A 13,669-nucleotide genomic window follows, 5' to 3' on the forward strand; every position below is an offset into this window, starting at 1 on the left:
GTCTGCAAATCAAAATTCCACATCTTTAAAATCAGGGTAACAAAGGTTAATGTATTTTCTAATTCATATTCTTTACCTATTGATTTCTTGGGATATAGGGGAAACAGGCCATTGAATGCCAGAGCCGAATTGTTCTCAGCAAGGTATTTACAGTCTAAGGGCTGGGCTTTGTTCAGAGCATTCAGACGAGCTATGACCTCCAAATCAGAGATTGAGGGGGCTTCTAGGGAGGCTGGTCTATAAGTAGTCCGAGGATTATGCCATTCTAGTTCCCGAGCATAATAATCGCGCCAGGTGCCGAAAAGGGTGCGCACATAACAATAATAGCTCAAAAAGCCACCATCAGAAGAATTTAGAGAGGAAAGAAAAGAAGTAGGATATCTTCGAAGACCCGCAAAGCTATACAAGGGATTGTCCTGCATACGAAGAGATTGGGTCTGACAGAACAGTTTGACGGTGTCCTTGACACCGTGGGCTCGACAAAGGATATGGAAGGCATATAGTCTTCGGATGGCAGAGGGAGCGACTTGAAAAAAAGGGATACGAAAATGGTTGCAGACATCAACCAAAAGGGTAGGAGGAGGAAGCCTTAGGCCAGCATCTATTTGGGCTTGCCAGATGACTATTACCCTAGGGTGGCGAAGGCTCTCGGGAGGTGTGGAATCTTTAGAGAAGGCCTCGAACTTTAAACCTTCGGGGTGGCGACACTTGCGCGCCAATTTATCAACCGCCGTGACGCCAAGGAGGGATTCAGGAACACGCTTTGGGGGTTGGGGGGTCTTCTTACCCCTTTTCTTAGGCTGAGAAGAACTGGGGATAGTTTGAGAGTCATAAGAGGCAGAGGGAGAAGGGAAGTTATCAAGATCCTGGAGTTGGGGAGAGGAAGATGAAGAGGTTCGGGAAGAAGGAGAGGGCGAACGCGAGGGTTGAGGAGCGGAAGTGGAGGCCATCGTCAGAATACACAAAACTTAGGTTTTCTAGCACGCTCAATCAGAGCACCAACAAACCTCAAAACTACTTACACTGATCACAAATAATGGGAAAAAAGGATACGCGAATTACCTAGGGCAGAGAAAAATTGACGGTAAAAACTGGAGCGGAGGGATCGCGGGAAATACGCCGGAACAGGGAGAGAATCGCCGGAAAACGCAGATAAAGGAGTTCGGAAAACTTGGAGGAGAAGAATGGTGAAAAATGAAAGTTCGAATCGACTAAGTAAAAATGTACGCGGGCAACTACCAACATGCGGGATGAGTGACACGTGGCATACGGAAATAAATCAACGGCTGAAAATCCCTACGGAGGCGAAAGGACGCAAAGGTTAAAAGATAACCTCGGGGTACGGGAAAAGCACTGTAGCTCAGACAGGCATTTAATGCGGGTGACGTCATCCACGCGGGCGAATCCTCTGACTAGTTGCACTAATCCAGAGTGAACTAGCCAGACCAGGGGGTGGGAGTAACAAAAACACTGGAGAATAATTTATAGGGTTTATCCTTGCTTTCTTTTAGTATTAAGATTCTCGTGTTTTCAGGATTTGCAGGGATCAGGGAAAACATCATAGCTCCAGCTTTAACAATACTTCAATGGTTGAACACGAAGAATACCCGGTTCAACCAGACCAGAGGGGGGAGTGGTTGATGAGGAGTAATATGTGCAGAATAGAGAAAGGATACAAATCAGAGGAATCATCCTCACCAGAGGAATCATACTGGTCGGAAGAATCATTCTTACCAGAGGGATTTCATCCATCAGAGACAACTCATCCACCAGAGGAATGGCTCTTGCCAGAGAAGTCACCCTCGTCAGAGAAGTCACCCTCGTCAGAGAAGTCATCCTCGTCAGAGAAGTCGTCTTCGTCAGAGAAGTCATCCACGCCAGAGAAGTCCTCCACGCCAGAGAAGTCATCCACGCCAGAGAGATCACCTCCATCAGAGGGATCGCCAGAAACGCGGAAGACTTCCCGCGTGAAGATGAAATTCCTGATATACCCTTCGACCACGCCAAGTGCATGCGCTTACACCAATTTTACCATTTTACCCTTCCCTGTACTCTATAAATAGACCTCGCACTCGTGCATTGTAATTACGCTATCATATACTTTCAAATACAACAGCTAGTTTTCCTTTGAGCTCCTGTTTTCCGATCGCTTCATTTCACTCTTTCCGATCAACTTTACTAGGTATAGTTTATGCTTTTCACCTCGTAGTTTAGGTGTTGGTTTCATGAAACACCACATTTGATTTCTTTAATTAATTCAAGATTTTTTTTATTTCTATTAGTATTTCTATTTGGGCCCAATACATACTTATGCCCTTAATTTGATTTAGGATTTATAGTTATGATTATTTTTGGGCCTCAAGCCCAAATGAATGAATTTATATTTGTCCAGTATGTAATTTCTTCTCTGCAATCAAAACCAATCAAATCCATATCTTATTTTATTCAATAGGTTGGTAAACAAGAAAGCCACGTACTGCCTACTCCTCAACTCAACATTCCAATATTTTTATTTACATCTTCACGTCAGTTTCAATCCCAAAATAAAAACCATTCTCTTTTGTTATTGAGACGGTAAAATCCTTCACTCCTTCCATAGCTCCCTCTTTATTTTATTCTTTAATTCCTTCATTTCTTAATTGCTCTTTTGGAACTCCTGCAGAATAACAAAGCAGCCAACATTAAGAAGGTCAAACTCTCATTTTTTTTTATCATTATTATTATTTTCCAAAAGTTGGGTTGTTACACACAAACTTCTATCTTGAAGAAAGAGGACAAGCTTGTATTTTGCAAAGAATGGTAGATCAGCCTTGCCCTCATTCAGAAATTTTCTAACGGACATTGATTTGAACAAAGCCTTTACCTCATGAGTGTAGAATTTTGATGAGTAAGAGTTACTAACCTCCACATCAGAGTCTGAACTGCTATCAGACTCACTTTTCCTGGGAGATGGTGGTGGTCATGGTGGAGTAGTAGTCTGGGCAGAGGTTGATCATTTGCTTGCTTTGGTGGGGGCCTTCGCTTTAGATAGAAGTGGCTTGGATGTTAGGCCAACATCAGAGAGCGTCATAGGAGATTAAGGTTAAGTGGTAGAATTCTCGTGGATTTTGATATAGAGGATGAATAATTAATCTCGAGCGTTTATTCTAATGCAGCTAACGAATGAAATAATTAAGAAATTATTGATGCATTTCAAATTGAAAAGGTTAAAGATGTAATCCTATTTTGATTGTAATCGATTTTTTCTACAATTAAAAGAGCTATTCGGCCGATTTTCTTATTGGTAAAATTTATTGAATCCCTAAAATATACTCCCTCCGTCCCACCATTTTAGTCCCCTCCCACTTTTCACACATATTAAGAAAATGTATTTAATTTTTATATTTTTATCCTTTATACCCTTATTTATTATTTTCACACATCCTTTTTCACATTTAAGTGAAACATTAAATAAGGTTAATTTAGTAAAAACAATATTTTTATATAGTATTAATTAGAAAAGTGGACTATCTTTTTGGGACATCTAAAAATGGAATAAGGGACTAAAATGGTGGGACGGAAGGAGTAGTTTCATATATATCATGTATTAGCCAATTTTAAATTTTTTAAGAGAGACACATACACTATCTACGTATGAAAATGTTGTGGACGTTTCCAAAACTTGGTTATAACACTAATCTATAAGCTAGTGGATTTATCTTTTCTAAGATTTCATAGGGTGGTCCTACAAAGCAGGGTCTTAGCTTACCTTCGACACCAAATTTTACTATTCTCTTAGAGGGAGATAATTTTAGGAAAATATTGTCTCCCAATTTAAAATACAGTTCAATTCGCCGCGTATTAGTATAAGACTTTTGTCTATCTTGAACCTCTTTTATTTTTTTATTTGATCTGATGAACAATCTCAATCCTCTCATTGACTATATATGGTCCTAACATATTTCTATCACCTACTTTCCCCCAATAAAGATCGATCTACACTTCTTCTGTATAATACCGCATACTTTGCTATATATGTCAATGGTTGCCTAGTAACTATTATTGTAGGCGAACTCAATCGATGGCAACACTGATTCCCAACTTTCACTTATATCCAATACAACTATTCTCAATATGTATTTGAGGGTTACGTATTATCATCTCTAACTGTTTATCTATTTTTGGGTGGAAACGGCACTGAAATTTAATCTCGTGCCTGACTCCTTCTGCGATTCGTCCAAATTTTGGATGTATATTTTGAATCTCGATCTAAAATGATTAAAGATTATTATGAAACTAACATATTTTATGTCATAATAAGTCTGTAAAAATTCACTGGAAACCCCACTCTGGATATTTTCATTGCACCCTATCATAAGCTTTACTCATATTAATTTTAATAGCAACATATCCAACCTTTCTTTCCTTGCGATTTCGTAACCAATGATAACACACAAAATTAATTAAGTCTGGCCTTGATCAATGAGCTTCCCCAAGGCAGGTCGCAACCGAGTCACGATCACAAATCACAATCTTATAACAAAAGCGAATTATACGTGTGCATACGTGTGCCGTGGATATCTTGTTTTATTAAATGAATAGCATATTTACATTTTAAGGAAGGAAAATTCATATATTCATTCATTGAGAATTTATTAGGAATTGAGACTCTTGTGTACGAGTAATTTAAATATCTTTGACGAAGCTTGTATTCTAGTTCTAGAACAAAATGTGAAATGTTTGACAATATTATTATTTGTATTTATTAACCTTGACCTTTTCAACACTCCTTTTTCTTCCGCCCTAAGTTTTCAGCTTATTCTGTTTCTTCACAAATTATTCTGTGGGTACGTTCTTACATTAGGACGCGTGGGACCACACTTAATTAAAACTTAATAATTTTTAATTAAAGTTTCTTTAATCTTTGCAGGATACCACCTCTTGTTTCTTTCACCTACATAATAGAATATTTTTAAAAATTACGAGTATTATTTTATTATTACTACAACTACAGAAAATATCATATATCGGTCTAATGTATGTTTGATTGAGCTTATAAGCTCTTTAAAATAACATAAATTGTTTAAGAACTTATAAGAGCATCTTTGAAAGTGTTTGGCAAAATAAGTTACTAAAAAACTTATAAATTATAAAAATAAGCTCTAAAAACTTCTAAACTTCACAAAAAATAAATTTATCTATCCCAACTTATTTTTTCATTATCTTATAAATACCACTCATTTTCTGAAACTAGTTCAACTATGATTTCTTCAATTTTTATCATATATCATTCGAATTTCATATTTATTCGATTTTCTCTATCTAATAAAGATTTTTTCTCTCTCTAACTAATTTTTTTTTCTCTAACTTATAAGTTAAACTAGTACACGCTCACCTGTGCGATGCACGGCGAGTATATATTAAAATTAAACGATATATTTAAATAAATAAATATATATAAATGTTAAATAGTTATAAAATATAAGCAAATCTATATTTGTACATAATATAATTGAGAAAAACAAAATAAAAAGAATATGTGTATATAAGTAAATATTAAAATTCGTATACAGACAATTAATTATTTATCTACAAATTTATATTAGAATTAATACAAATTGAACTTTTAAGCAGATATTTTTACATTAAAGATATCTAAATTAAATCAAAATGATTTCCTTCTCTTTAGTTTCGTTAAAAACCACTCTCTTCGTCCCTAAAAAGTTTGCCATAATTTTCTTTTTGAGGTGCCCCTCAAAAGTTTGCCACAATATCTTTACTTTCTATTTTTGCATATGGTTTCACCATCAATTTTATAATTACAATCATTTAAAACTCATGCCGCTTCTCTTAGGGCAAATTTTTGAGGGACGGGGGGAGTATTATATATATAGATATCTAACAAAATATAGAAAATACAATAAAATTAATATAAAAACTAAATAAATAAATAACACAATGTTCAACATTTATGGAAGAGGAAGAGAGAAAATTTTACTTTAAAACTTATTAATGGTGAAATAATATTTTGTTGGGAGATGATCTTATTTGGTTCTATATATATAAAAAATTATATTATACTATATTTTTCTTTTCATAAAAAAATATTCAATATACATCTTAAATTAAATACAATGACAAAATCTCTAATTTGGTGTAAAAATAATTTAAAACAAATTATGAACGATTAAGTTATAATTATTTAAAAATTCAAAATAAAATTATTATAAAAAGAAATAAAAGAAAAAATAATATAGTATATGTTTAACATTAATGAGAGAGGAAAATTGAGATTAAAAAAATATTTACTCTAAAACTTTAAATAATCATCAATTGTTCCAAATCTATTTTCGATTATCTTTTTCTCAAAGTAGATATTTTGTCATAAGCTTTAATTAAGATTTATATTGAAAAAAATTATGAAGCAAATTTGACTATTGTTAATAAATAAATAAAGAGTGAAACAACATTCTTTTGGAAGTTATGATCTTTATATTACATATTTTTTTATTCATAAAAAAATATTCAATATACATTTTAAATTAAAAATTATGATAAAAATAATTAAAAATAAATTATAAACATTTTCTTTTTATTCTTCCTCCTCTCTCCCCCTTTCTCTTTCCTCCCTCTTTTTTCGGTTATTCCTTATATTTAGGCTATAGTGGGATTTAGTTATATTATCTCTCCTCTCCCATTTTTATTAATTTCTATCATTGCCTTCAATTGATGATTTTATTGCAAAATTACCACAAACTGTATTTTCATATATAGATATTGATTATCCAACCACTTTGATAAATAAGCTCTTAAAAAACTAACATCTTATGAGCTCTTGAAACTTATAACACAACCTCTAAGTATCTTTCAAAAAACATTCCAACAAAAAATTGTAATACTCCTTCTTTTAGTACCTAATGTTTAGAAATTGTTACAAAATATCTTGAAAATCTCTAAAAATCGATGTCATGATTCACCATTTCCTCATTACACCTTCGATCTCGTCCGCTTCTATTGGCTTCTTGTTATTTGTGACACGTCAGTTTTTTGAAATGAAAAAAATGTGCTATTAGTTGGATATGGTTATGACAATTTATAAATGTTAGAAATCAAAATTACAATTTAATGTTTGATTCTAATATGTTGCAACGAAATATGATATTTCCATTATTATTATGTGCTGCAAGATATGATTTTTATAGTTAAATGTAGTGGTCAATAATGAAAGTTTTCTTTTCTAGACTAGAAATCAAGGACGATATCCAACAATTAAAATACAATATGTAATCTATATATTATACTCCATTCGTCCCACAAGAATGTGCATTATATTTGATGACACAAATTTTAATAAAATGTTAGATGAGTGTATTGAGAGTTGAAAAAGTGATTCACTTTATTACTCTCTTCATTCCACTTTAAATGACCCAATTTCTATTTTGAGTTGTCTCACTTCAAATGACCCAATCCAAATTTAGAAATAAAATTAGACATTTAACACTACTTTTTGGGTTGTCCCACCACCACTTTACATTTTTATCACGCATTTCTTAATTTTCGTGTCAATTTTTTTGGATCATTTGAAGCGGAACGGAGGGAGTATAAAATAAGAATAAAAAATAAGGAATTAGTGGTGTGATAGTGTCCAAAAATGACAAATGCACACTCTTATGAGACGTTTTTCAAAATAGAAATAAGGGTACACTCTTATGAGACGGAGGGAGTAATATAAAAGATGAGTTTTTTTACCGCCACGCAAGTGCCTACTCACTGTTATAATTTTTAAATAAATAAAATATATTGTAGTTCGTGCATCGCGCACGAGTGCCTACTGTTATAATTTTTAAATAAAACATGCACTCGCACCTTGAAGAGTCTTTCGGTCTTCCCTTTTCCGAGAGACCTCAAAAATCAATTTTGTAATAATTGTCGGTTACAGTAAAGAGGTGGTCTCTTGTACTCGCGGGTATACCATACACTCAGGTTGTACCCGATTCGGATCCTGACCCAATTGGACTATTTTGATCCATTTTTTCTTGAAATGACACTAACACTAACACGATCTTGAAATGATATTAACACTATTTTGTTTTAGGGGTAATTGCCTGTAAATACATCACCTTTCACTAAATTCGCCTCAGAATACATCACCTTTATCTATTTTCTGATTTTAGAGTTTGGAAGTTTGATTTTAGAAGGCTGCGTAAGTTCAATTTTTGAACTCAAAACGACGTAGTTTTGGCCAATCTGGAAGCCACATCATTAAAATGCTCCGACCAGCGAGCTTAGGTGGATTTCCGGCTTCCAACTCATTTTCACAGTTGACAGATTTAATGGCCATGTGCAAAATCAGAAAATAGATAAAGGTGATGTATTATGAGGCGGATTTTAAAGATGATGTGCAATACCAGAATTTAGTGAAAGGTGATGTATTTACAGGCAATTACCCCTTTGTTTTATAAATGACACTATTTCGAAAATAACACTAACACTATTTTGTTTTACAAAAGATACTATTTCGAAAATGACACTAACACTATATTGAAATGACACTACACTTGATATTCAGGTAGGATAGTCCAGTTGAATTAGATCCGGGTCACGATCCGAGTCGGATACAACCCGAGCGTACCGTACACCCGGGTGTACATGAGATTTTGTATACGTAAATCAATAAACTGCAGTCGTTTAAGGATGCCTTTGATTTTGTAATAGATCCGACTTATTTTTATTCGACAATAACAGTTTCTTTATATAAAATAGTTAAGAAGAGAAATCTAGATACTTAATAAAATAATACTAGTATACTAAGAGCATCTGCAGCGCGGAGGGCGAAGGGAGCCTCGATCCGCTCCGAAGGAGACGGGCGTGCGCTGGAGACGCGGCCAGGTGCGAGGCGAGGTCGAGCGCTGGACCCGGGGCGAAGGCTGAAAAATTGATTTGCGTGGAAGCCACGCGCGTGAAATAAAAAAAAAAAATTGAAGAGCGATGGTGAAATTTGCAGAGCGGCTGGGTGGGGAAGTTGGGGAAGAAGGAAGGGAAAAAAGGCTGGGTGGGGTGGGGTGGGGTGGGGTGGGGTGGGGTTTCAAATTTTTTTTTTCTTTTAAAATCCTATTTATTTTAGTTAATGTAATATTGAATATTTCAATTTTTAAAATCCTATATTTTCTTTATGTATTTTTTTATTATTTAAATTATGTAATATTTTTTTATTGTAATGTTGGAATTTTATTTTTAATAAAAATTTGAAATTTTAAAATTAAAGTGTAGAATTGGGGATTTTATTTTAAAATTGGACTTGAAGGAGCACATTTGGTCTCGTTTTGGTCCGATTGAGCCCTAGAAAATTATTGTAATTTTTTTTTATTATTATTGTATTTAAATTATGTCTTTAAATTATTGTAATGTAGAATTTTAATTTTAATAAAATATGAATTTTAAAAATAAAAGTGTAGAAATATGAATTTTGTGGAAATGGGGATCTAAGCACCCACCTAAGACACAATGCATTGGAGAGGGGTGTGTCTTAGGTGGGGCCCACTCCTAAGACACCCCTCTAAGACACCACCATTGTGGATGCTCTAATAATTTAGTATGCATAAAATTTCCGAAAGCCTAATAGCAGTACAATTCAGAAATAAAGTGATGCATTTAGGACGTAATTTATTGTTAAACGTCACTATTAAGGAAAAGCATATACTAAATTCAACATGTCTTAATTAAGTATTATACTTTCTACGAGTTACTTTCATCATTTTTGATTTGCCTAACTCAATTAAATAATAGGGGTCTGCCCCAAATCTATAAATCTTTTAACTTAATGTCGATGTTACAAATGTCTACTACGTGTCCCACCCTTTAAACACTTTTACTATTAAATTCTTTTGCTCAAATTATTGGTATCTTCTGATTGGGCTCTACAAGAATCTCAATTTATTTATTCCAATATAATAATACAAAGACAGTACAACTTTTAAGGAGAAATTTTTTACAACTTTAAGCAATATAATTTCTACCAAAAATCATTACGTAAAAAGAATCTTAAATCCAAGCAAATGGAGGGCACTATGTTCCGTAAAGATTTATTTGGGCATGTGCTTCCTTGAAGTTTCACAGAAGCTTCTCACTTTTCTTTTTTACTTTTCTTTTTTAGCTCACTTTTTCATGTCTGATCAAATAAATTCGACATTACACGTCCACAAATTAATTCGTGAACATGTAGTTCATGTGCTAAATAAATGTATGTAAATGAAGCATTGAATAATTTACTTATTGTAATATGTTGAGCAAGAAGTTCGTGACTGAAGTAAATGGTTTAGGTATGTTTGAATTTTCTAGAATCCAAGAATTGTGTATGACCCCATTGGAATAAGCCACAATTGTACAAATATATTTTAAATTTGAGCAAATATCGTCAAAATTTATGAACTTTTGGCGAATTTTGATTTTGACCATGACTATTAAATATTAGCATGAATTTTTAATTGATTCTGATTTTTCCCACGTCGACTCCTTTGGTCAAATATTTGCTCATTTTCTAAATGATGTGGCTTATTAATATTGACTTGGATAGTAAAAACGAGGTCGTTTGATAGTAAAAATAAAATATTGTCGTTTGGTAATAAAACGCATCGTTTTACTCACTGATTTCAAAATAAACCCTAATTTCTCAAAATCTCTTATTTCCTCGTAATTTCTCTCATTCGCACACAAACACAAAAGATAAAACAAAGTCTTGCAGCTGCACAAGGATATATATAGAATTTACGCTTTGAATTTTTCTCGATGTGTGGCGTTCGAATCAGAGCAGGGATCTCATGACCACAAAGTAGCTGCATTTCGAGATAAGAGCGCGAACTCAAGGTTGAACGTGAGGAATTAGTCATTGCAATTCTAGAATCGGAACAAAACGACTCCAATCGAAGTGGTGAACCAAGAGTCCTACCAATATCAGTGGTTGACGAAGAACCTTAATTATCTTGTAAAGAAGAACGCTAATTTGTAGGTTGCAAACTCAATTTCTACCATAATTAACGAATTCCAGCTCAAATTACAACAAAACGATGACATTTTAATCGATGGATCAAATCAGACAATTCGTAAAAGTTTATGTATTTTATGGCAATTAATCCTTTAGTTTATAAGCCTCATCGGACGATGTTGTCGTGCTGGTAATTTCGGGTGGCATGTAAGCTTTAAATTAAGCAAAATTATAATTTATGGAAAAAATTAGAATCAATCGAAAGTTCATGTATTTTATGTTAATAGTTGAAAACTATAATCAAAATCAAAATTCACCAAAAGTCAGTGAATTTTGGTATTATTTACCCTTTAAATTTACTCAACCAAATAAATATTTGATACATCTATGTCAGTCTTTGCTGCATTAACAAAATGTTTTGCATAAATAAAGAGAACGAAAATAATAACATTAATAATAATATCAGCTTTCTGCACCATATTTCCATTTCCGTGCCATAGCCTATATATAGGGAATTTTTTAAGCTACGTTACAACCTTATATTTTAATTTTAATAACCAAAACAAGTAATTATAAAATCCTTCTCTTTTTAATTGCGAAAAAATATGACATTTTCCCAACACCCAGACACAAAAAAGATTACTTCATCTCAAAGTAATGGACACCAATCTGCACTACTCTACTTGCGCAAAATCCTATTAATAATAATAATAATTGATCTCTGTGAATTTATCGTATCCACGAAAAATCTTTTATATGCATATTAATTTATCAATAGTTCTTTAACAAATACCGACTTGTATTAATTTAAATGAATTATTACGGTAGAATCTGATTCAAAGCCCCAATCATAAGAATGGAGAGAGAGAAATTGAATTAACAAAGATTTATATATCTCCTAGAATCCCAATGAAGGAAGGGCTTTCGTCATATTGATTTGATTTAAGAAAAAGAAGAAAGGAAGAAGCAAGAAACGTTACAGTAACGAACAAAGAAAGAAAAAAAAAAAACCAAAATTGTATAGCAGGGTCTTCTTCTCCTTCCTCCTGCCCAGCTTCTCTCCTTTACAGATCAAACTCCACCTCGTAATTCTCAAACGCCTTTCATAATCAGGAATTCGAGAAATTATCAATACGTCTCCTTTTTTTTTTCTTCTGATTTCCCCCTTTATTTTCTTTTTCGTGTGGAGATTTGAATCTTGATATGTATTTATAAATCTTGAGCTTTAGGCTACAGCAACGGTTCCTGTTCGAACGGCTTTGTTGGTGTCGGATTCCTTAGTTGAATCCTTGCTTTGTCTAACACTGTTAGATCTCTTGGAAGAAGAAATTTTCCATCTCTTCTCGTTTGCCTCGTCCATCTCAATCTGTTCTTGTCTGCATTCCTGGCTACAAAACGGTGCGTTTCCTCTGCAGATTTAAAATAGGTAAATTAAATTACCTAGAAATTTAACAAAAACGAGATCTCATTTCACAAAATTGAGAAATTTCAACCAACCTGTACATGTAGATGTCACTGTTTTGGCTGAGATGCTTGTGGCAGAGAGAGCAGGAATCGAGGAAATGAGGCTGGTTGTATTCGCCTCCGGCGTAGTGAGAAGCGGACGGCCTCATCTCTTTCTCTATTTTTTTTTTCTTTTGTAAAAGCACGGCGGCGGAATCGGTGTTCGTGCGGCGGAGGAATTGGTGGTTCTAGGGCGGCGCGGCGGTGGCGTTAAATTCTTGGTGTGAATTTTGGGAGGAGAGATGGTGTGGAGAGGTAGTGGTTTTATATAGTGAAATGAGAGGGCAAACGGGTGGGAAGGGGGAAAACTGAGTGCTGCTTGGACCACATGCACCAATCACTACAACTAATCGAATCAACTTGCACCTATATATTAATCATTTTAAACAAAATATCTATAACTGCAGATTGATTAATTTCGTATATCACCTTAATTGCTTCTTTTTTTTAAGGGAAGGTCAATTACTTTTAAAATCATGAATTTCCCCCATTGTTTGTTTTTTTTTTTTCTAGTATAAAATTTATTTTGTAACACTAATAACATATCTTAATGGAGAGGAGTTTAGAGCACCACCACATATGTAAAAGATTTTTAGCATATTGGTGTAACATTTTAAATCAGGAGAAAATTGGAATAAATTGCAAAATTCATGTTATTAGTGTTATAAAATTAATTACATTAGAGCTCTTTATTTGATGTGGCATCTAGTTTTATAAATTGATGACTGATTTAAATTAATGAATGATGGGAGTATATGTTGATTAATTGTTGGGTTGAAGCATTTGTGACATGAATTGTTGACAAGTTGGAAATGAGAGGTATTATTGGTTGAGCCCACCAAGATTTAATGGGGGGTTGGACCACTGGAATATGATTATTATTAGTAATTTAAAAGAAATATAAAAACCAGTGGCAGTTTCCCCAAATCCAAGGGGTTGAATCCTGTGGCAGAAGAAGTAGTACACTGCATCTCTTGGAGTTGGACAAGAAAGGTTTTCTAGTAAATAAATAAACAACTTGTACTTTCTAGTTTATTGCACTTTGGTCCCTTGTTTTTTGGGGAATCTTTTATAGGTTCATGAACTTTATTATTTTATTTATCATTTATGTTGGTTCTAACTTTCTTGGACAAATGCCAATTCAATCTTGGATTCTGTAGTTTTAATATTTGAGCTCATGACAAAGACATGCATTTGTTTTCTTTT

At 33.7% G+C, this 13,669-nt stretch overlaps 1 protein-coding gene and 1 long non-coding RNA gene across 2 annotated transcripts; both read right to left on the minus strand.

Moving 5' to 3' along the window:
- Positions 1 to 2,408: 2,408 nt before the first annotated feature.
- Positions 2,409 to 3,277, minus strand: LOC131016389 (uncharacterized). Its single transcript, XR_009098936.1, has 2 exons — positions 2,903 to 3,277; positions 2,409 to 2,656 (listed from the first exon to the last, which is right to left on the minus strand). It is a non-coding gene; the product is annotated as an uncharacterized LOC131016389 (long non-coding RNA).
- An 8,554-nt stretch (positions 3,278 to 11,831) lies between these two features.
- Positions 11,832 to 13,158, minus strand: LOC131015824 (FCS-Like Zinc finger 3). Its single transcript, XM_057944259.1, has 2 exons — positions 12,458 to 13,158; positions 11,832 to 12,369 (listed from the first exon to the last, which is right to left on the minus strand). The coding sequence occupies exons 1-2, from the start codon at positions 12,571 to 12,573 to the stop codon at positions 12,186 to 12,188; spliced, it is 300 nt and encodes a 99-aa protein (XP_057800242.1). The 5' UTR covers positions 12,574 to 13,158; the 3' UTR covers positions 11,832 to 12,185.
- Positions 13,159 to 13,669: the final 511 nt, after the last annotated feature.

Source organism: Salvia miltiorrhiza, chromosome 3 (genome assembly GCF_028751815.1).
Source record: "Salvia miltiorrhiza cultivar Shanhuang (shh) chromosome 3, IMPLAD_Smil_shh, whole genome shotgun sequence".
NCBI classification, from domain to species: Eukaryota; Viridiplantae; Streptophyta; class Magnoliopsida; order Lamiales; family Lamiaceae; genus Salvia; species Salvia miltiorrhiza.

What these genes read in the sequence shown, in the direction of transcription:
- LOC131015824 (XM_057944259.1), bottom strand. Translation starts at nt 12,573, where the DNA reads ATGAGGCCGTCCGCTTCTCACTACGCCGGAGGCGAATACAACCAGCCT. An exon ending in AGTGACATCTACATGTACAG is followed by an intron (nt 12,370 to 12,457) that starts GTTGGTTGAAAT and finishes TTAAATCTGCAG; the next exon opens with AGGAAACGCACCGTTTTGTA.